The sequence below is a fragment of the Cyprinodon variegatus genome, unplaced genomic scaffold (genome assembly GCF_000732505.1).
Source record: "Cyprinodon variegatus isolate N-32 unplaced genomic scaffold, C_variegatus-1.0 Scaffold403, whole genome shotgun sequence".
Taxonomy (NCBI): domain Eukaryota; kingdom Metazoa; phylum Chordata; class Actinopteri; order Cyprinodontiformes; family Cyprinodontidae; genus Cyprinodon; species Cyprinodon variegatus.
Window position 1 is genome coordinate 197,106 of NW_015150856.1, and position 24,171 is coordinate 221,276.

At 37.7% G+C, this 24,171-nt stretch overlaps 2 protein-coding genes across 5 annotated transcripts in view; one reads left to right on the forward strand and one right to left on the reverse strand.

The window, feature by feature from the left end:
• Positions 1–20,652, forward strand: part of zdhhc14 (zinc finger, DHHC-type containing 14) — a 53,676-nt gene extending 33,024 nt beyond the window's left edge. The window contains exons 5-11 of one of the 4 annotated variants that reach the window (XM_015387805.1): positions 5,210–5,347; positions 6,507–6,555; positions 10,009–10,111; positions 11,632–11,741; positions 13,854–13,959; positions 19,216–19,236; positions 19,600–20,652. In XM_015387805.1, the coding sequence (XP_015243291.1) occupies positions 5,210–5,347; positions 6,507–6,555; positions 10,009–10,111; positions 11,632–11,741; positions 13,854–13,959; positions 19,216–19,236; positions 19,600–20,064 (992 nt within the window). In that variant the 3' untranslated portion in view covers positions 20,065–20,652. The remainder of the gene's footprint in view (positions 1–5,209; positions 5,348–6,506; positions 6,556–10,008; positions 10,112–11,631; positions 11,742–13,853; positions 13,960–19,215; positions 19,237–19,599) is intronic. The other 3 variants (XM_015387807.1, XM_015387806.1, XM_015387808.1) reach the window with 3 other exon arrangements.
• Positions 20,653–23,016: 2,364 nt separating this feature from the next.
• The window catches only part of LOC107093000 (galectin-8-like), a 7,132-nt gene continuing 5,977 nt past the window's right edge, over positions 23,017–24,171 (reverse strand). The window contains exons 7-8 of the mRNA XM_015387770.1: positions 23,928–24,093; positions 23,017–23,783 (exon numbers count right to left, since the gene is read on the reverse strand). Of these exons, the coding sequence (XP_015243256.1) occupies positions 23,634–23,783; positions 23,928–24,093 (316 nt within the window). The 3' untranslated portion in view covers positions 23,017–23,633. The remainder of the gene's footprint in view (positions 23,784–23,927; positions 24,094–24,171) is intronic.

The following is a 24,171-nucleotide window of genomic DNA, read 5'->3' on the forward strand; positions in this document are numbered from 1 at the left end:
ATGTCAAAAAGACAAACAACCATTTTAGGCTGTTTGTTTCGTAGATGGACTTCCTCAAGAGAAAATAGATCAAAAAGCAAAGCGGTAGATTCACAGCTTGAATGCCAAGAGTTTGCAATGGATTAACTGAAACAACACTTAAAAAAGACACATAACATAATAGTTATAGAGTTTGTATGTATTATTCTCTGTTAAGATTGAAACAAAAGCCTCAGATAACACTGAAATTTACATTTTGTAAAATTTAAAATTGTATCATGAGAAATGTGTGAAGACTTTCTACCCAAAAGCATTCATTTATATACAGAAATACAGTCAGTTTATTCTTTACATTTGATCCTACCTATTGAACACTGCACTTATAATATAATTGGCAAGAGTCCCAGCACACTGCATTGATCCACTGACTCTAAAACATCCAGTCCTGGATGAGAGTGTAGGGACAGTGGAGGGTTCATTTCAATGAGTTTTTGGTTTGCAGAAATCCCTCATCCTGAACAGGCAATTTGGTTACAGCGAAAAAAGTAAACTCCCCCTTAACAGGAAGAGACCTCCTGCCGAAGCTGGAAGGAAATGAAACTAGAGTCCGCCCCAAAAATAGATAATTCATCCTGCCAGTGGGAGGGGTGTGACAACCTCTAAAATTAGCTTTAAATCTATTCATAGGAATAACTTGCAGGCTAGTTTCAAATGTTTATAACAAGAGGATCATCTTCCACTCCACATTAGAAATGCATGTAATGCCGTATAGAACAATAAAACATAAAGTGACTTAAAATTCTTTTACCTGTGCAAAGACAAAACATTTTTTTTCTATAGATTTGCTCATTTCTGTTTTTACTGCCAAAAAATTCCTTATGTTTTTGTTCTTTTTGAAAATACTACAGAAGATTTCTGGATACATCATTTATAACTAACATAATTGATATAGGTAAAAGCTTTTGATTGGGGCTGATCCCTTAAAGAAAATCATAATTTTAGTTTAAGTCTATGGAAAACTGATAAATATTTAAACACATCTGAAGGTAAGTAGCTACATTTCATGACTGTTATTATAATAAGTAAATTAGAATTGGTAAAATGTTTGATGTGAGTAAAATAAAACTGAGATGTATTCAATAGGGCAGAGGTCACTGATTAGTGGACCACGGTCCGGATCCGAAACCAACCGGTGGCTAATTCGGACTCAACCTGATTTAAAACATTTATAAATTACCGTATGTTGTCCGACGACAGTGTCTAAACTTTACTTGCTCCGCTTCTCCTGTTTGTACGGTAAAGCCATTCGTAGCGTCCGGCACCAGGCTACACGTGATACAAATTAGCCAATGAGCTGCTGTCAGTCTGGGTTGCTGCTGCTGCTACTTTTAGACACAGCAGGCAAACCTGTGGCAAGCCGGGTGATGGGAAAGAAGAAGACCATGAGAAAAAGATAGTAGAGAAAGTGTGGACTGCTAGAAGAACTGCTATGAACTGGTGAAAGAAAAGTGAAATGGTGTGCTCAAAAATGACCCTGCACATTTTGAGTATGTTTGGCTCAACCTGCTGCTGTAAAGCAGGATTCTAATCAAAAATAGATATTGATCCAGGCTCACGAATGAGCACCTTGATATGTGCTTTAGAATGGCTTTGTTTCCTTTCAAACCCAGGTTTAAAGCCTTGCAGGGCAGCATAAAGCCCACTGCTCTCATTAAGCCAGAAAAGGTGTTTTAGAAAAAAAGTGAGTCAGGAAATTGTCTCTATACCAAACTGAAAGGTTGTTGTTTTTATGCTTCAAACACAATTCAGATGTAAAAAAAAAAAACTTGCAATTTTTCGGATATTTTTTATTTAAAAATTTAATGTAAAACATGGATGCATAAACACCTATATTTTAATTCAGTGTTAAATGCTGTTTAAAGTAACAGATTATAATTAAGTCTCGGGACCTTTACTGGTTGATGATTTTCTTTATTCGGACGACACTGATTTTTAATTGGTTACTCCTGCTTTAGGACTTCAGTGAGAACTGAGTTGGAATTAGCAGCACAGAGCTTGAGCTTAAAATCCCTTCAGAAATCTGAGGCCAAAGACGAAGTAAACAGAAAACAGACATGCAGCTGTCTCCTCAGGGTAATTCAGACAAACTATTTTTAAATTGGTATAGAAATCCTGAACAGCACATCCTCTGGGTCAAAAGCAATGAAAAGTTGTCTGGCTTGGCAATAGAAAAGAGAAGTTTGAGTGGATTTCCTTTATTCTGACCTGCTGATGCTGAGATATTTATAAGCTATAAATGCAGTTTAGTTTTTAACTTTCTCTGTACATTAGAACTTTTCTCATTTTAAATTATTGACTGTAAAATAAACATGGCTCTCTTGACTGTATCACTTAAAATCTACTAAAACAATAGTCCGTCGAATGCCATCAAAATTAACTCCACATAAATCGCACTTTTGTTTTAAAGCATCTCATATTTGTAACATTAGTTTTAACTATCAGTTTATGCATCCCTAAATGATTAACCTTATGAACAAGCAGGATTATTTTATTTCCAATTTAAAATTGTTTCTCAGTTCCAACCAACGGTAAACCCTGTGTGTGTTTTTGGGTTTGCCTGATGGGTTTTCTAACAGCCAGAGTTGATAACATGCTGTTAAATAAGACAGAAGCCAGAGAGGAAATCCCTTCCCTGGTCCCTGTCCTGGATAACAGTGAAGATTCCCTGGTTCTTTAATCCCTTTGGGTGTGATTGAAGAGGCCTGGAACAGCACAGAAATATAACCCACACACACACTTTCCTGTGTGGATTAAACAGGCAACTATCTGTGTTTTAAGCAAGGCCAAATACTGCTGCTTGTCTGAGGCCCGGGATTGAATAATTGATTTTAATGGTACTTTATTGCTCTTTTGATGTGTTTAGTTTGAGGACATTTCAAGCTGTAATTATCCCTTAGGGGGCTTTGTTTCGTTACGTAAGGAGAAAACAAATGCATCATAACTGTACTGGCAAATAAATACGAATTTATTGCCTTATTATGGGGCTATTTAGAGTTGTTGGTTTCCTTTTTAAAACCACTGATCACAGGGATATAGCCACAGAGCAGCTTATTAGCTGTTCCTCTTTTGCTTACCGACTTTGATATTATATTAACATAAAATGTATAGCGCTCCCAGAGTAAAACAGAAGAAGAATCTGTCTATAAAGGCTTCATTTGCTCTAGTTGTGTTCATTATTCCAGAATAAAGACCGCTGGTAAACAGTGGTTATATTCCGGTTGGGGCTACAGCTAGAGACACCTTTGAGTCAGGAATTGATTAGTGTGGAGAAAAGCTGGTCATTTCACTAACTAAGCTAGTTATGGGTTTAATTAATGTTTTAATTAATTAATTTAATAGCTGAGCGCAGTGAGTAGTCTTCCCCCACAGGCTAAACTGTGTTGTTTGTGGGCATTAAATAAAATCTTCCGAAAAATCTGTAAAATAAGGGGAATAAAAGGTTGTTTTTTTATCCATCCTGGTTTGTTTTTTAAAGAGTTATATTTAATCTTTACTAGCTATCCCAGTCTGCCTTTTGTAATAGCTTTTATGATAGAGCAGTTTGGAGGATGATTTTTTTTTCTCCCAATTTTTCCAAAACCCAGAGGAATTGTTTTCCTCTAACTAGTTTCCGCTTCCACTCAAGTTTTGCTTTGAAGATCAGATCAGTCGCATCTTTTAAGCTGGTTCCAAATGAACATTTTGGGCGATTTTCTGAACCACATATTATAAGCATGTTTTTCTCACATTGTTGCTGAACAACAATTTTGATGAAATGTTTTGGGGGTTTTTTCTCTTGTTGGTTTTACTTTGTTTCCTCAGATTTTAAATTAGCAAATCTTTGCTACAACAGCAGTTAAGTAGGTTGCTTATCAATTAAAGGTTAGTTAGTTAGTTGTTAGTAAATCTTTTTATTTGTGCTTTGGATTCCCTTGTGCTTCACGATCTTTGATCCTTTAGCAAATTTAAAACCAGCAATAATGCTGTAACATAAATATTCTTCTTAAGGCTGCACCTATTTTATTAATTATTAATCTGTAAATTAACATTTCTTAATGAACAATCGTTTATTGCACATTTTAAATGAATTGCAAATGGCAAAATATATATGAAAAAGAAACATATATATATATAATTTCTTTATTAATATGTATAGATATAGGAATATATGTAATCTTTAATAGAATTATTATGTATATTCCATGTTTTATACATATTTTTAGTTTGTAATTCTGCGCAATTACTCTAGATAACCATTCAATTGCATGACCTAATTAGATGATCCTTCAGTAATCGATTAATCACCATTTTTCTAATTAATCGCTTCAGCCCTAATACTTTTAGCTTTGACAAACATAGTTCTATCAATTTTAATAGTAACTTTTATGTGATTTTAGATGAAATTAATCCTTTTTTTATTAAATCAGAAGTATAGATTTATATTAGTAATCAGTAGCAAATATTTGATAATACATTATCCTATTATATCATAATAAACTTTTCTCTCATCAGCTGGTTTGTTAATTAAACCAAATTTTAATTTGAACCATTTCCTACCGTCTTTAAAAAAGGTTCCCCCATCCTTTATTAAATTAATCCTACAAAATAGGGATAATGTACAACTTTTAATTCAATGGAAAGGTAAAGTATTCGTCCTTCTGATGGAGTTCCTTTTATTGATTTTTTTTTTTTTCTTTTTAATTACATTTTATACTTGTATCCACCTGCAGCCAGAACCTGTCTTTAAAACTTGACCTTTATATTCTAAATTCTTCTAAACCAGCAAGAAATTCTTTGAAAGCACCTTCCATGTATTGCACTTCGTTAACCCTGATTTTTTTATTTTTTTTTATTTTTTTTATCATATCAAATGAGGCTTTTCTTTAACAAACAAGCCACATGAATACAATCCTTTTAGGCAAAAAGAACAATAGAAGGATAGGGGGTAAAAGTTGGACCAACTCTTAAATCCTTGTTCTTCCTTCTCCCTTGCAGCCAAGAACGGGCTTCCCTTATCAAATATTTTTCTCCAGTCAGTAAAGATCTATTTAGAGCAGAGCTTTGGCTTAAAGAACAACAATTCTCAGGAAGTGTTATATAACTGTGCATCATCTGATTTTCAGCTAGGGATGGATGACAGGAGTCTTCTTTGTATCAACAGTAACTTCCTGATCTTCCTCTTTCCTTGCAGAGCGTTTTGACCACCACTGTCCGTGGGTGGGGAACTGTGTGGGGAGGAGGAACTACCGTTTCTTCTACATGTTCATCCTCTCTCTCTCCTTCCTCACCATCTTCATCTTTGCCTTTGTCATCACACACATCATTTTAAGTAAGTAGCTTATTGGCAGAGCGCAGACACATGCTCTCGGTGTATTTCTAGCCAGCAGGTTGTAAGTGGGCGGTGTGAAATGCTGCAGAGTTCTGGCTCAGTATCGTCCCTCTAGCTGGGAACAGCCGGTGGACCGACTCAGCTAGAAGTCCTTTTGGTTTTTTGATTTAACGTGACACTTTGCTGTGTGTTGCTGCTCTGAGGAAAGAAATATGAGCATATTAGCGGATAATAAAACCCCTTATAGATCTGTAAGTGGGCTCATTTTGACATAATTTGGTACTGATGCTTCCCACTGGATCACATGATTCACAGCTCAGCCTTAAAATGTTCTGTTATGTGAAGAACTACTTCATTATCCACAAATCATAGGTTGTAGCATAATACTAGATGTTTTAACATTACCCAAGTATCTGCTTAGTTCCTAAAGCTGCAAATCTGTAGTCTTGTTGGTGTTTTTCTCAGTTTCTCCACCCTTTAACTAAAAATATCATGTAAGAGACACACTTTGCTCTAAATGGAGGCTTTAAATGCCTTCTCAGTTGTAATATAATGCTGTAAAAAAGTAATTGACCCCTTATAAATATCATATGTTGTTAGGTTTTTTGACACAAGTAAAAGATTTGTAGCTTTCAGATTATCAAGCAAATTCTACCATTATTTATAAAGGTGAAAAAGATGTCCAACCAACTAAACTCATTTTAATTAACTATTTTTTTTTCAATTACCAGCTGAGATCAATGCCCATCCATGATTACTGCTAGCATCATTGAGAAGAACCTGTCTGACAATGTGAAGTAGGCTTAAATATGTCAAAAGGCAGCATTGTGCTTTTTATCCAGATTTATTGAAGAACAGGGAAATAAAGTTTTTGATATTCATCTCTATTTATGAAGTCATTTGAAAGGATTTGGGTTTTCGGTAAATCACAGACTGACTGAATCCACAAACGGAAAACGTTGTGAGTGGATTAGAAGAGCAGGCTAACAATCCTCCACATTAATGCTGATTGATTGGCAGTTCTTGTATAATCTTAGGTCATCTTTGCCTCATTAAAATGATGATTTGAAACCAAAAAAAAGATCAGAGAAGATATGGTGTGTTTCAGAAAAACGACAGCATGAAATATCTAATTGAAATTTTTTTTCTGTTTTCGCAGGTTCGCATCAAAAAGGGTTTCTCAGTGCGCTGAAAGATAGTCCTGCGAGATATCCTTTTGTAAAACTCTTATCAGCGGTAACTCATCAATATGTGCTTTATAGGACTGACAGGATGGACTATGAATTATTATTTCTGCATTTTCTTTATATTGCATGCTGGTTCATAGGATTCTCTGTCAGGATTCCTTTAGTAAGTTTTGGGAAGTTTAGCTAAATAAAACTTACTCTTTTTAATTATAAATATATACATACATTAATTTAAATATACAACATATATATTGAGATTGCCTACCATTAATATTGAAATGATATAGAAACATACACATTTCATTTTTTATTGTTAATAAACGTCCACTACAACCACTGTTGCCACATTTACACTGACAGTTTTTTTTTTTTGCATATAAACTACTATTATTTTTTATTAATATCTTGAAAAGTTAGTGTTCCATTGTGTCCATGGGTCAAACTTAAAATGCCACCTTTTGTCAATGAAGTTGATGGTAAATTTATTGCAACTCTGCTTCTAAAAGGATGGTTATGGTAGCTGTTAAAGGAAAGTAAAAAAGTGCCTCATTATCCGCAATGCTTACTGGTATTGTGTATTTTTTATTGTGCATCAAGTGCTTTGCATTAGGCCTCTGCTTTTCTCTCATCATTTCATCCCAGCATTGGGAGAATTTTTGATTTTAAACTTCATCTGCTTCATAATACAACACAAATACGCTCTTTTTAGGTGATCATTTAAAATGCTTGTTGAGTGCTTATAGCTGCTGCATGAAGTGCATCCTAGTCGCCGTTAAATGGTAAAATGATTCATGCTTCATTCTGGTGAGCCCCACCATCATTATTTCTCTTACAGCTTTTAGAGGCTGCTTCAGAAGGTACAAATCTGTCAGGATTTTCTCTTTCATTTTTCCTGGTTTTAGAGGAGAGAAACATGGCTTAGATACAGTGTCTGTCTGCCAGCTAGCTTCAAGATCAGCTTTTGTGATTGGTTGATGCACTTCATCAAGCACAAAAAAAGATTACTTTACTCTCTGGGAAAATCTGTTTCGATTTCCTACATTATTTTTGGAAGGTCTGAGTTCAGATGGACACAGTATGGTTTATCAGAATAAAGGCAGAGAGAGAACGGTGGGAAGACATGCAGCCAAGGTCTTATGTTCAGGTATCAACCTCTCGAATTGCTGCAGGAAGTACTATAACTTCAAAATATGCTGTACCTGAAATACTGCCAAAGTACATTCTCCTTAATTCTTAGGTTTCTTATTTTCTTTGAAAGGGGAAATATAAAATTACGGTGTTACGATATTTGAGTATGAGGACATTGGTGCAGAGATATATATTCAGGCTGCAGTTTTCCTCCACTCCTGTCCCTCAGTTGGACACCTTTTCTGGCCAGAAGGGATCCCAAACACTATCGATGTAGATACCATGGCTTTACTTGCAAAGAATGGAAAGCTGCACACAAAAGTCTCCTTGAACCCCAGTCGGCCTCGGCAGATGGCCGCTCACACTGAGCCTGGTTCTGCTGGAGGTTTCTTCCTGTTAAAAGGGAGTTTTTCCTCTCCACCGTCGCTGCATGCATGCTTAGTGTGAGGTATCGCCTTCGAGTCAATGAGTCAATGCAATCAACTGGTTCTCTTTAAATGGAAAACTTTTAATCAATTTGGCTGTACGATCTGGTTGAATTGTAAAGTGCCTTGAGATGACATGTGTTGTGAATTGGCGCTATATAAATAAATTGAATTAAATGCAAAGAATATGAAAGAAAAAAAATAACACAAATTATTCTTGAAATGTTAATCTTTTTCAACCAAGTTTAAACTAGTGTCCTTAAATGGTTCTGAGGTATTTCTTCATTGTTAGATTGAGTCTCATTATCAACATGATCTTGATCTGGATTAAACTTTCATTTATTTCTGTGTAAAAGCCAAGTTCACATTTAGATTTGAGTAAAGTCAACATTTTTTTTATATTACCGCCAGATTGTTGTATTATTTAAAACTTTCGGAATCTCCAGATCCATTTTCCAGGATGCCACATGTGAAATAAGATGTTATTTTCACTAAGCAAAGACATTTTCAAAGAATGCTGAGGGAAACACTTATTGCAATCAGGAGGTGTGAACAGTACACACATTTTCCTGGTATGAGGCTTTGTTTATGTTTCAGTTCTACAACATTTAGCCATTTGCTTACACCTTTAGGTTCCTTGAAATGCTGGTGAAGATTCTTAGTCATCTAGTCTTGAAACGTTATTTAAGTCAAGTCATTAAGAGGTTGGATTTTATTACTAATAACTTTTTATGTTTACACAGCCTGCATGAGCACTAGGAAGCTCTGATTTCTTTCCTTCCATTATCAAATAACTTTCATTTTATCTGCCTTTCTCTCTGAAGATAATATTAGCGTTAGACCTTATGAGTGCAGCAGGATGAGATGGTGAAAGTATACGGTTCTTTTTCTGTGACGCATGCATGGAAAGACGGCCAGTTGTCTCAACCTGATATAATGTATTAAGCTCTGAGGGATCCAATCTACTTGGATGTTTTGTTGCAGCAGCGTCTACTTTCATACCCTTCAGATTGGCCTTTAGCTGTAAATCATTGCTGTGTTGATTAAAACTTAGCAAGCAGTCTAGTGGGAGGATTATAAAAGGTTGTTTTAGCTTTAAATCAGAGCAATAAAATACCCCCGGTCTGTTTAGAACAGTCTGTTAAAAGATGAGAAGCTTTTATTTATACTTTTCTCATGTAAAAGATGCCCTTACATCTGATCTTGGCTGTAGTACGAACGATTCTCTCTTAATGATATACAAAACCAAATGACTTCAGACACAGCTCCACTCTGGCATTTCTCTGTGCCTGAGTGAGATAACTTTGTTTCTGCCAGAGGAATGTGTGCCAAGCTAAGCTGATAATGTCCTGTGTCCTTCCAGTCTTTCATAAAGGAAACATTTCCTTTGATAACATCAACGCAGTCCTTTGCATAGCTGATGCGCTTTGACCTCGTTTACAAGAAAGATGCTGATGGGTGAAAACTGAGATTAAAGATTATGTGAGTTTATGAATGACTTCTGAGTAGAGCTTCTCTATCTGAATAACCCCAAGACATTTCTTTGAGACCATGAATAATGAAGCGTTATGATCTGACTCTAAAGTCTTTTGTAGAGCATAAAACAGTTTTAGACACTTTAAGCGGTATGTTCAAAGAGGTCATTGTTTGACCTCTGTTAGATTTATCCCAAGTGTCCTTTATGCTTTTTTTTTGTTTTCAAATCAGCAGATGAAATGAGTTGTACCTAAATGAACTGCTTGCTTAGAAGTGTTGGCAGCGGAGCGGCCCTCAGGCTGGGGCTCAGTATACCTGCTGCTACTGCTGCATGTTTATAGTCCATCTTGGCTCAATATGGGTCTATTATGTACCAGTCAATGAGCTTTTAACCTTGTTGTCCATAGCAGAGTAGAAAATGATTCTTTAACCTTGATGGCATCACTGTGCTGGAGGTGGTGGTGTGTTTCTTCTCGGTCTGGTCCATAGTGGGCCTCTCAGGCTTCCATACGTACCTGATCAGCTCCAATCAGACCACCAATGAAGATGTAAGTATGGATGTTCAGTTTTTTTTTGTTTTGTTTTTTATTAAAGATTGTATAAGTTAAATGTAGTTGTTCCTAAATTTGTTCTCTGGATAGAGCATCATACCAGGTCAGACCAGCATACCCATTGTCAAAACCCCTTTATACCTTTAGTTTATCTATTTAGTTTTGTACGAAAATGCACTTTAACATACCTCAATGGGCGTTTATTCCTTTAGTCATGTACAAAAAAAAAATTTTTATTACTTTATGGGTTGTTGTTTTTTAAGGGTATGATGATCTGAACTTAAATTGGGGTTTTTTGTACATGTGTAAAGGGAAACATGCCTGTTGAGGTAATTTAAAGGGTATTTTTCATACAAAACTAAAGGGATAAACACAAATCTGACATTTTGCGCATGCATATTGTCTATAGGTTGGCTGGTCTGACGAGATATGCTGATCCTACAAAATACCGGCAGAGATTTAGGCAATATTTCAGTTTTTTATTTTCTTCTCGTTTCAGTTTAGGCCGTTACTTTTATGCTTTTGCTTTTTCATTCGTGCATTCAGCAGCCATGTCTTTAAATCATATAGAGAAAATGCATTGCTGCACCCTCCACCTGATGTCCACCGCTTATTTATGAATTTTTAAAAATCTTTATTTTAAACTGAAATGAAAAATGATCGCTGACATTTGGCATATGTAATAGAAAATATTATAGTTTAAAAAGGAGTTTTGGAAGAAGTTTAGAAAACATTTCAGGTCCAAAACCTTTTAGTTTGTTGTTAAAAGTTGTTTTTGTTGAATCGTGTCCAACATTTGTATCATGTAAATGGAGGCGAAATAAGGAATGCAAGCTCCAAGAGATGGTCCTTCAAAAAATCAGCAGCACGTATCGGTGGTCAGTTAGACTAATGTCAAAATTATCGGCCTTAAAAAAAGCTGCATCAGTCGATCTCTATCCTAGACGCCCCTGAGGGCTGCAAATTAACAAGTTAAGGTCTTTGGGTGCTTTTATTTATTTATTTAATCAAGTTAAATAATAGATTTAATGGTAACGTAGAAACATGCATTGCACAGATCTTCTCACTGATCAATTCACCATCTGCAAACACTAGGAAGAAATTAGCATGATAAAAGTAAAAATATTAATTCATTTCACAAAATTAGGATTATTATTAAAGTATTATTTAGCTGAATATGGCCGGTTATAATACGAACCAGATGTTTCATGTTGAGGCCTGTAAAAAATATTTTAGTTTTATAGATTATTAGATGTTTACAGTTTTTTTCACAGATTGAAGACATCTGGACGTCTAAATAAATCCTACGTTTATTACTTGACATGAACAACATCTGTAGGCTCCAGGCTTTTCAACTTAGACCAGAGCTGGAGCAGTCAGTGCTGCTGCTCCATGCATCCTCCTAACCATGTCAAAGATGTTCATCTCAACCCTGTCTCCTCCACCAACACCTTTAGTGTCAGAGTTTTCTGTTTAGACCAGACTAGAAGTTGCTTACGATGTGGCATGTCTTGCAGATAAAGGGTTCCTGGTCTTCTAAAAGAGGGAAGGACAACTATAACCCTTACAGCTATGGAAATATATTCACCAACTGCTGTGCAGCGCTATGTGGACCCCTTCCACCGAGGTACGACGAGCGTGTTCACGTGTTTTTACTTTTACTAGTTTCCTGATGTCCATGTTGTGCAGCACATACACAGTTTCCAGCTGTAAAATAAAAACAAACTCCTTTTTGTAGGCAGCATATGAAGAAGTTCGGTCTGACTCTGGGTTTTCACACAGATCTGTAATCCTTCTCATTTTTATTTTGTCTTTTTTTTTCAACCTTCGCAGAAATAATTAGTTCCTTCTGGCTTTATTTTCCATCATAGTAATTTTCTGTTTTCTCCAAATGTTGACGATCAAATGGTTCATTAAGACTCTTTGATATGTGGAGCTGCTTCGAATGATTCTGCTGGCTGCATCTTTCTAAACTTAGCAGAGATGACTCGGCGAGAGACTAAACAATTTCAGGGTTATTTTTAAAACATTCAAGATCAAAGCCTCTTAGATATAAAAGATTTCCCTCCTTTTCTGGTTATTTACTGGCCAGTTGTCACAGCTATATGCTCCTCTCCATGTGACTAAACAGTAATAGTCATTTGATCAATTCCCATTTCTTTAAAGCTTTAGTGTTTGAGGGGTTTTGCCCTGTAACCTAATAATATCAGCTGATCATTTACATTTAATTCTGTCTCTTTTCTTTTTCTGTCTCTTTTTCCACGTCCAAACTTTGAGTTTTGAAGTGTTGATCTATAAACTACAACAAGTAAAGGAAATTTGGTTATTTTGGTGCATTTTCAGGCTCCTGCATAATTACTTCTGCTACTTTTCTTTTTCAGCTGTGTTCATTTTGATGTCAGAAATAGAGATATACTATGTAAAAAAAAAAAAATTAAATGAAAGTGGGGGAAATGAAATCAAATTCATTGCTGAAATTAGCAATTGTGTAATATTACTTTTGGAGCCAAACTTTAAACAAGCACATAAACTAAAAAAGTAATAAAGTCTGTAGATGGAGTTTATGTTTGTCAAGTAAAGATGGATATGGTTATTGATGCAGTTAGTGCTGATTTATGGTAACTAAAACCTGGAGTTGAAAAAGCTTCTGTTTGCCTAAAAAAGATTTAAAAAAAACTAGTTGCCCTAGTTGATTGAGATAAAGTGTTAACACTTCCAATATTTTTTAGGTCTATTGATCATAATTGTCACATAAATGTATGGAGAGACGCCTACTTCATGATGCAAACTCTTTTTAAGGTTTTTAGAGGCTTTTCTATTAAACCATTTGGCTGCACTGTCCTCTGGCCATCTACAGCAATAAATCTGCAGGACTGATTCCTGTGGGTGGTGAGGAAGTTCCTCAGAGCACAGGTGGCTGCCATCTGGGCATCTGTGTCTGCTGCCACCGTGCAGCTGGATCCTGCATTACCCTCAACATGTCTCAGCACGCCTACGGTCCAAGCCAGCAGTGTCGTCTGTCACATGCAAAGACAGAGAAAGCCTCATACATGCTGTTCTCTTCAGAGACCCTGAGTGATGTGTTTAAACACACGAGTTTATGCTGTTCCTGGCAACACAGGCTGCTACTGTGCTTTCCTTTTGGTTTGTTTTTGATGCTTAGAAACCGTTTTTGCATGAAACCATCTCAGCACCACTGGAACTCGTCAAACACCTCTCTGTTTGCATGCTTGTTCTGTATCTGATCAATCTGGCTGAAAAATTGCCCCTTTTTGCTGTATTTAGCCTATTAGCGCTTCACATGAGCCAACGAACGCCAGAGTTCAGCAGGTTGCTGTCTGAGCAGCTGCGTCAGGGCTCTGCAGCATTAACGATGGGACAGAAACAATGATTCACTCTGCTGCTTCACTGCAGGACCGCAGTCATTTATCAGCAAGTTCTGATTTTATGGATCTGTGTTAGTAGAAATATGGAGGTCTGCCCTCACTCTGTCGCTCTCATGGTCAAGACTTGAATAATAGAGTTGGTTCACAGCTTTATGCATTGAAGCATGCGGGGTCAGTTGAACTGCTGCACGTTTCTTTCCACAGAAAGGACCATTTATTTAACCTTATTGTTTTCCCAGATTGCAGATCACTTGATATGTTGGATGTTGAATTCTGGTTGCCCGGTAACAATGTTTGCTGTGTTTTTTGTTAATAAAGCCTCACAACTTTTCCTTTGTCACGTTTCTCCACAGTCTAATTGACAGACGAGGTTATGTCGAAGCAGACGCACCACAGCTGGCGGCTCCGACCAACGGCATCACGATGTACGGTGCCACCCAGTCCCAGCAAAGCCACATGGTAAGAATCACACCTGGGGCTCCTCACGCCGCTTCGAAATGAGCTGTTAAAAGTAAAAATGCAGATTTGAGATTCCATAGTCGAAGGGTTAGAGTTCCTTCCAAAAGTATTCATACCCCTTCAACCTATTTTATGTTCTTCAGCAGTGCATACAAATTAATTTTCCCAATGGACCTTTATGAAGCAGCCGATACATCAGTGCTGGAAATAAAAAAAAGGGATCGTTGTTTTCAGAGTTTCAGAGTTTTACAAAAAAAAAAAAACGAAATGTAAAATGTGCAAAATTATCAAACCTTTAATGTGACACCCTTAAATAAAGGCCGTTTCTTAATTAGCTAGAACGCGAGTACGGACTCGTGTCCTCGCCAAGTACTTTCTCGAGAAGAACACAGAAAAGTATGAACTCTGGGAAAACGGGAGAGTGCGCCATAAATATGGGTCAATTGGAACAAAAGTGTACTGATGACGTCACCATATTCCCGGCTCGTTTGGAGCTGCATTTCACCTCCTGTTATTAATAGTCTCTAGATAATAATAAATTGTAACTTTTTGCATTTAGTGAGGGAATAATAATTAAGAGAGTCAGATAAACACAAATCAAATTAACATTTTGCCAAATAAAACAAAAAACTGGCCTTCAGACTATGCTATGCTGAGAGAGGGCTGCTGCAGACGGGCTGCGGTTAGCCCTGGCTGCTGGTTGCAGCGGTCCTCTCAACTTCTGAAATTTTCTTTTTAATAACACACTAAATCAGTAAATGGACCATATAGTGACGCTTTAAATTATTATATTCTCGCTTAAAATGATCTTAAAACGTACGTTTACTGAGCAACAGCAACAGAAAAGAGAACTTTTAACTTAACACTCTGAGCTCTGTGAGTCCTCCATTGAAAGCTGCTGCTGCCGCAGTGCATGCTGGGACAGCTGTCAATCTCAACAACGGACAAGTCTGCTCTGATGCATGCTGGGTAAATGGGGAGGGGCAAGAACAACATTCGGGGACTTTGTCCGTTCTCGGTCTGCTGTTCTTGTGAATTGGAACAGATCTAGGGCTGAGGCTGAGGATGTTTCATGAGTAAACAAGCTCATGAGAACGCACAACAGATAGAGCACTAATCATAGAGACAACCAAAAGGGTCATAGTAATAGAAGCATAGGAGCCCAAATTTTTCAGATGTTTTTATTTTTTAAATAACATTGAAACAATTCATCCGTTTTCTCTCAATTCAAAATGATGCCTTTCTATGTTAGGTTCTCACAAGCATCCTATCAAAATACTCTGAGGTTTCTGAATGTTAAGTTGCAAAGTATGATATAATTTAAGAAAATGTATGAATGGTTTCGATAGGGAAACTAATATTGTAGAATTAGAAAAACACAACTGAGGATAAACCTTTTCATACTAGTTTATGATATCTGGAGGATTAACAAATTCTTGGGAATCACAAGTCTTTTCCAGGTATTTTAGATTATATATTAGGTTAATTTTTTGATGACATCACTAAGAAGAATGTCTTTAAATCAAATGTTCTGGATAATTTGATCAAAAGCTTCAAAAGTCATAACAAAAAACAAAGTATTTAATTATTCTGCCATTTATTAAACCTATATTATTTGGTGATCCTTACAGGCTAAAACAGGAAATGGGGGTGAGGGGTCCTTACAACCGTAGAAAAGTAGGTTTTTTTTTTTCCCCAAAGCGAACCAAGATGAGTTGGGCTTTTTGTCCATATATGGTAAATAGTTTTCAAACCCGCTACAGAACAAGCTCCATACATCTGTGTTCCTGACATCTGAGAGTAAATCCAGCTGTTTTTTTCTCTCCGGTTTTAAATTGATGGTTTTGCTCCATTTTCTAGTGAACAAGTCAGCAATAATTTCAGCTGAGTAGGTGAAGATCAGTGTTGCCTGTAAATTGGGTCAACAGAAACAGTGCTGAGCATTTATTTTTTTGTTTCACGCTGAAAATGTTCAGATTGTTTAGAGACGCGCTGAAGGATGAGTTCATTTTTTCTGAAGCGTCTCACCCTGGGAGCAAACAGTTGGTGTTCAGAGCGACGCAGCGTTGACCTCTGTGTCACTCTGAGGCAGCCCGTCTGCTTTTGTTCAGTGTTTACCTCACACATTGCATGCTCCGTTTAAGGCCTTCTCACTTCATTTTCACTGGTCCCCATGTAGCACAGTCCTCCTACTTGTTCTCACCCAGTCTTGACCTCATCGCCCTTCTCTAGTGAATCCGTCTGAATGTCCTGAAGCCGTCACTCTCTGCTGTGCTGCAAGCTGAAGGAGCATTCCCCTCCGTTAACACATCCCGAAATAACGGCCATCTGTGTGCTGTAGCTGTTCCCGCTCTAAGACACGCGTCACATTGCTGGAGTTCCTATCAGTCTCGGAGACCATCCTCCTCTTCTGTGACGTAACGCACAGGCATTGTCGTGAACAAGCGACCTAAGCACAATCCTTGACTTGCTTTATTGTTGCACGTTAAGTTTGATTTGAATGCTTCGAGAGGCTTCCATTTGTTTCCTGATGAAAGCCCTGCTTCCTTGTGCTTAGAAACCTGACAGTCTGCCATGCAGAGGCCTTTTAAGCTGTTGCTATGGTAACAATGGATCATTTGAAGGCACGTCACACCTTGATAACAAACCTCTGTGTTTGGGATTAAAGTAGGGGTAATGTTCTTCTTAACATCGATTCCAGCCTCTTATTAGATCAGATCTATAGATCTGCTCTCTCAGAGTTAGAGGAGATGAAACTTGCCGTTTTATGTCGTGATACAGTTTAAACCCTCCTTCTTTCCTCTTCCTCTTCCTCTCTCTACCAAAGTGTCAACCACGGTTTCCTTCTTGATTGTTGCACCATGAGAATTGTTAAACCACAGACCTTTTTTTTCGTGTCTACGCCCAGTTTACTTTCTTCAGTTACATGAATTCTTTCTTTCTTATTAGAATCGCAGAGTTAATTCAGGCCAGACTCCACAAAATGTTTATCTCCCATCGAGAATAGCTGAGAGGAGGTTTTAGGCTTCACCCTTAATCGTTATGAGATATAACATTTTAAACAGGGGTGGGACTAAATAAAATTTTTTAATTGCATTAATCACATGGCTTTGAAAATAATTAATCGAAATTAATCGCATTTTAATCGCATATAAATACCTGACTTGGAAACAGAGAGAAGTAACTTTTTCCACACAGGTATTGTTTGTTTATTTCTTTCATATATATATATATATATATATATATATATATATATATATATATATATATATATAGGAAAGCTAATCTCTGAAATTCTGTTAGCTCTATTGGTAGATTTTATGTAGACTATAACACTGCTTTTTTAAACGCAACATTTTCAAGTACATTCAGGACAAAAAGCCTCTGAGGCTTAAAAACACTTTGTTGATTTATCAACAGTTTAAATGTTTGCAAAAAGATCAGACAGAAATGAAGTCAAATTCAGTCCAACTAAAGTGATCCACTAACAAAGTGACAGTGATTGACCTCCAATTCTTCCCATTTGATATATAACTGCCCAACTGGCCCTTAGGATACATTTAACTTATTACTTCTTCTCTTTCAGCCAGTTGCTGAGACATACTAGCCTGTTGACATTTCCGGAGCTCAAGCCCTCTTCTTATGAACTATATTACCTGCCAGGGAGAATAATCCTTCGAAGGGAAAAGAAGTGGCAGTGCTGCCAAGATGCTCTCTGCCCTGGCCCCCGCAAGGCCTTTTTTTTTTTTTTAGAAAATGCAATATTTACACAAATTCAATAATATGGTAAAGGAACCCGCTGCCCGAAAAACACAAAAGAATAAAAAAGTAAGAAAAACAAAGTATTGCCTACGCAGGAGTTATTCTCTTCGCGCAGGATGGATCGTGCTTCCGGGACGGATCGGGTAGTGACAGCACTTCTGCTATTAGTCTTATCCAATCATGGATTTTATGAATAATCGTTTTCAGAATTAAAATATTTACGATAAGCTGCTTTGATTCTCTTCTCATCCATTGCCCTTAAGTGGCGACCAGGGCAGCTAGCATCTATGTCAGAATTCCTGCAGGTAAACAGAATATTTAACTCAAGCAACAAATGACGGAGTCCAAAAAATAAGCTAACAAATTGTTTACATGTTGTAGTCTTGCATTGCAGTGCTGTTCTCCAAGGTTGCTGGGTTAAACTGATGGAAACAAAGCGAAGGCGAAGGGGGGGAGTAGAACCCGAAATAGAAGCTTAAGTTCTTAAATATAGATGTTTTGTTGTGCCATCATGGCTGCAATGTTAGCAAAGCAAAACATCCCTTGTTCTGCATCAGCGGCGCTTTCAGGCTCTTCTGTTTATTCTTCTTCCTGATTGTTCTGTTGATTTATTCCAATGGAAATTGCGGATAGACGTTGTCACGATTGTTGCTAAAGAAAGTAGAACTGACCTCTGCATGCTGTTTGTTTTCAACCTTCTACCAAAGAGTGCAGAGGCACCGGTAACCGAGGTGTTTGGTTGTAACATGACAATCTGATAAATGTAGTTCGTTGTTGATGAGGCTGGTTTGTACGACGTAGTATTGGGGCCAGGCTAGAGATTTTTCTATTTTTCTTATTATGAGAATGAAGTCGTCCACTTTGGCATTCTGCCATATTTGATTTTGCTGTGCTAAAATTTCCTTATTTGTCAAACCGTTGCCAAAGTGTAACTTCACATGATGCTCGACATTCCTCGTTTTAGGGAAGAAAGTGCTTTTTGTAAGTTTTGTCATAAAATATGACTTTATTCTTGTTATTTTAAGACTTTATTCTCTTAATTTTATGACTTTATTCTCTTAATTTTATGACTTAATTCTCGTTGCCAATTTGCTCTCATAATTTTATGAGTTTATTTTCTTAATTTTATGACTTTATTCTCGTTGCCACTTTGTTCTCATAATTGTATGACTTTATTCTCATAATGTTACGACTTTATTCTTGTAATTTTATACTATTCTTCTTGCAACTTTATTCTCATATTATGACTTTATGCTCTTAATTTTACAACTTTATTATCCTAATTTTACAACTTTTCTTAATTTTACGACTTGATTCTCTTAATCTTATGATTATTCTTGTTGTAACTTTATTCTCATGTTACGACTTTATTCTGGAAATAGAAAAATCTCCAGGCTTGCTCTAATACTCGGTCATAGGTTTTAACATAAATTATCTTTTTTTTATGTCGGTCAAGTTATGTTTGAGTCACTGGTGTCATCTGCTCTTTTTTAGGTCAGTGCTGTTAAGACACAGGTGAGATGTTGTTGCTGTTTTAGTCAGAAGGTGTTTGGGAAGTGAAAGAGGTTTTCATCCTTCTTATTGATGACTTTGATCAGCCGATCATCACACTCTGGTGATGACTGGTTTTCTGGGTTGAAGCAAATCTGTCTGTAGCTGAAATAAGGGACCAAGTCCTAACCCGGTTCCCAAGTTTTAAAGACTAATTTACTCCGAGTTTCTGTCTTTAATTCACTGATTTAATAAGGTTGGTTAATCAGGTTCTCTTTGTTCTCTGCGTTTCTAACAATGCTACTAACATTTCTCTCTCTTCCTCCCTCTCATCCAATTACCTCCCCCCTCCCTCCCCTCTTGCATTTTGTTGTTGTTTGTCCTCAGTGTGATCAAGACCAATGCATTCAGAGCACCAAATTCGTTTTGCAGGCGGCAGCCACCCCCCTCCTCCAGCAGCAGACCAGCGAGCCGGTCATCATAACATCTTCCACTGAGAACGGGACGTCTCTGCCCGCACGCGCCTCTCTCACCCTGGGCGGCCCCTGCTCTACGTTCCCCCTCGGCCAGCCTACCCCGCCTACATCCACCCCCAGCCTAAGCTGCCAAGAGGCTGCCGACGTGCTGCCAATCCACGGACACACACTAAACCACACCTATCCCCTGCAGGAGCAGGCGCCCCACCACCACTATCTCACCCCAGAGGAGGTGCCCTCACCACCTGGTATGCTTCACTGCGGCAGCCCGCTGGGACACAGCCACACTGTGCAGGCTGGCTTCTACAACCCTGCCAGCCAGGACTCGCTCCACGAGGACTCAGTGAGGGGGCTGGTAAAGCTTAGCTCTGTCTGACAGCGGCGGATACAAACCCAACACCTTCTGGAGACTTTAAACTCTCCTGAGCTCATTTGTTTTTGATTGACTACCCCCTTCAATACAGACTCCAGCTGCTAGAAACTGGAATCTAACTGAACTGAAGGGAAACCTGTTGCCATGATGTTGCTGCAAGAGACGAGTTACGGTTCACGTATCACAGCCCAATAAGCTGATGGTTTTTTTTTTCTACTTCAAGGGAAGATTAAGCAACTTTAACTTGGGAATCTGCAAACTGGAGTTTGCATTTCAAAGTGTGGTATCTATGTCCGTAAGCCATGTCGAGCAAAAACTAAAGAAAAGTTTTAAAACTTCAGGTCAGAGAGCTGCATTTCTGCCACTGGATCAAACCGGCCTTTTGAGAAACAGATTAAACCGACTTGCCTGTTGCTGATCAGACCGCGTCTCCTGCCTTTATTCTCAGCATTGTGATGGTTTGTCAATATGTTGCATATCATTCTGCTATTTCTATGTTAAAGAAATCAGAGACTGTTGTACTGTACCATAGTTACAACTCTTACAAATTATATTTCCTGTGGATGTTAATAAAACACTTTTTACCACGTCGTTGTGCATATAAATTGAACAGATTGTATTTTATTAGTTTATCATGTTTCCTCTCCCTGGTGAGCAGCAGTGTGATCTCTCCTTGATGCTTGCAGGTGTCTTTTAAAGGAAGACAAGTTTTCTGTAAACTTTAAAACACCAAGAGGTGGCAATGCTTGGTGAGCTGCATTATTTACTCTCTGCTGCCTCACTGTGGTTTAACAGAAGTACTGCAGGTAAGAGCTGAGTTTGTATCCACTAAATGCTTTTCCTCCTAATTATCTCAACTTAAAGCAGAAACTTAAATAGTCACTTTTTATGAACAATTTGTACCTTAAAAATAAACAGTGGAAGCCAATATTGTGAGAAAGTAGATTTTAATAACTTTTTTGTGTCCGGTTTTTAACTTGAAATGGGGACGGGTTCAAATCTTGGATATATTTATATATATAGATATAAACATTCATATGGCATGGAAACTTGGCAATGGACAAGCTGATATCCATTGCTTAAATGATCTATAAATTAAATATAAGATTTTGATTTTAATGTCTGCGATGGGCTGACGACCTGGGATAGCGGAAAATGGATGGATGGATGTTGATTTTAATGTGCAAATGACTTGGAGTCTTCATACATATTAGATGATCTTAAATATATCCTAGATATATATAAAAAAAAAAAAAGCTTGGTCTGTTCTAGAAGGGATCCACGGAAGGATTGTTGCTGAGGATGCAGTGAGCATCCTTAAGCAAATCATCTTAGACAGTAGGCCTAACTATAACTCACTCTGACCTGAATGTTAAACAAAATCCCCTTCATGGCGTTATGTCTTAATGTGTGCCATCCAGTAACATTAAGGAATCCTTTATCAAACATTTTTAAAAAGTTGTCCATTTTTTCTTTCTTTAATTCCGTGTAGCCTAATCCATATTACTTGCAATACTTTAGAATCCCTGCTTATGCAGTTCATTCCTCTGTGGTCGAGGAAGGTTATGAAGATTTGCGTATTGATCTTTTGATGCCAAATGTGCTTTTCTGATCCTTCAACAAATACTTGCTAAGATTTCCAGCATCTCTTTATGCATACAGTAACAAACCAGCAGGGAAAAGCTGGAGCTCCACACAGATCATTTGTATAACGGTTAGACTCTGCTGTTTGCAAAGGTAGCAGATGTTCTCCATAGAAATGCATTAAACTTATCATCCAGGCAACTGTGGGGAGCAGTTAAAATAGTCAGGCCATTTCAGAGGAAGATGCATTTTGGGTGACTTTTATGGCCTGATTTTGAGAACAACATCCTTGCTTCTATTTTTAGGCTGCAGTTGGCTTTATTTTTGTATTTTTTGAAAGTAGGAAGACGGGAAACGGGATTGGAGAGAGGAGGAAGAGGAGCGGCGAAGGTCACCAGGCCAGGACTCAGACTGGAAGAGTCACTGCATATGGGTCGACCTTCTACCGCTGCGCCTAACATCCCTGCTTCTTTATCAGCCTTTTCTCTAATCCCTTCAACACAACAATAGTCTATTAAAGGCGGAACTTAAAGCAACAGCAGTTTACAAAAACATCAAACAGTAACAATATCGACAGCAAATTACAGAATTCGTAAAGCTACAGGCTACCGTGGTGTTAAACCAACTGAAGAACGGAACTGATGAGGCGTCAGGATTAACGAAGCCTGGTCTGGAGCAGGTTAGCTGTACAGCATAAATCACCGTGGTAAATTCATTGGCACTGCCTTTGTGAAAAGAATCAAGGCCAAATTTAAACAGGATATCCAGAAAATCACCTAATTATCAGCATTTTTTTAAATGTTGCACCCTTCCTCCTGCTGCTCCTCCATTATCCATTAATTTTCTGTCCATCTTCATGTCTATTTCCACGCTATAGGTCCAGATATTTCCGTTTTTACTTTATCCTCCCATCAAACTCTCTTAATGCCATGCCCCCCCACACACCCGCATTAGTGTTCATTTCATCCCCGTCTTCCCTCCAGTATTTAAAGCCTGGTCTTAATTCATATTGATATTTTAAACGAAAAGGACAGAAGTCTTAAAATGTTGCATAAAGTCGATGCTTTTCAATAGTTTCCTTTCCTCATTTCCTTCTGTGCGTCCTTCGGTTTCTTCCTTCCATTCCTCCTAACTTTTACCTGATTTGTAGGGAATTAAAAATAGAGCCTACATCTCTACTAATGAGGTTTGAAAATTAAGGTATAGTAAACAATAAACTGCAGTATAGTATTTAACAAGCAGATACGGGGATATAAAATTCTGTGTACAAACCTGATGTTAGTCACAGAGAAAAGGAAAACAATCAAAGAAAATCTTGTTTTTTTTTAGTTTGAAATCAAAACCAAGAAGCTCTAGAAAATCTTAGTGAGACATTCATCTTTTATTTATCAAAACATGAATAGAGAGCTACTACAGAACGCAGTACATAGAATTATTAAATCTTTATATTTTGACTGCAGATATTTGTGAGGGTATGGAATATTTACACCTTAAGACATGATTCAATATCTGCTGAACCTTCAGATGACCAGGAATTGGAGGAAAAACATGATTTAAAAAGTTTAAGGTTACAGACCTTTTATAAGTTAGAAAATACATATTTCTGATATAATACTGATATGAAATGTAAAATACAATCATGCACATTAATGGTGCAAAAAAAGAGATCGGCTCTTTCAGTTGAACAGATGTTTGTTAATGTTCAACATTGTTTCATTTTAAGACTTGCGTATAATTAATATTATAAGCAAAGTCGAGTTAAGTGCTTAAATTTACATTTTTCCCTGTTTTACATGAAAAGCCTGGAAAACGGCTCAGATTCAGAGAACAAGAAAGGAAAAAAAAAATAGATTGTGTCCATTAAGGACCATGAAGACTAAACCCACTGACCGCCGTCACGGCGCCAGATTAGTTGAGGCTGGAAGCAGCCTCCATGTTCAGGGTAACCGGAAGCTAACCGAGTTCCAGCCAACCAGAGCATAATGTTATCACCACAGCTTCACATCACTGAGCTCCAGGTCTCCCATGATCTCCAGCTGGTCGATGCTGCTCAAGTCCTGCATCCGGTGTCTAAACTCCAACAAGTGGGAGCCGTTGACCGCCAGCTTGAACTGGTGGGGCTGACAGAGGAGGAGGATCTGGAGAAAGATTATATACAGATGGTTTTTCTGAACGCAGCTCTGATCTTCTTATATTCTTGGTCAGTTCCATTTCATGTGACTGACTGTAGCTCTTGGGTTAAAGATAAGAACAGCAGGGAAAACTTAACTTGTTGCTCCTACCTCAAAGTATTCACCCGCTGAGAAGGGAAAGAAGGGCAGCTCCCGCTCCTCCTGACCCCAGGATCCGTCCAGGTACGAATTCCTGATGAAGACCCCCGACTTCATCCGGGGGTTCAGATGGAGAGCAACATTCTCTGTTTGGCTGTTGCACAGGTTGACTGAGAAACTGAAACACGAGCAAACGTCCTTTAAGGAATGACATCAGCACACAAGAAAAATACTCGAAAGCATCAAAAACAGTCTA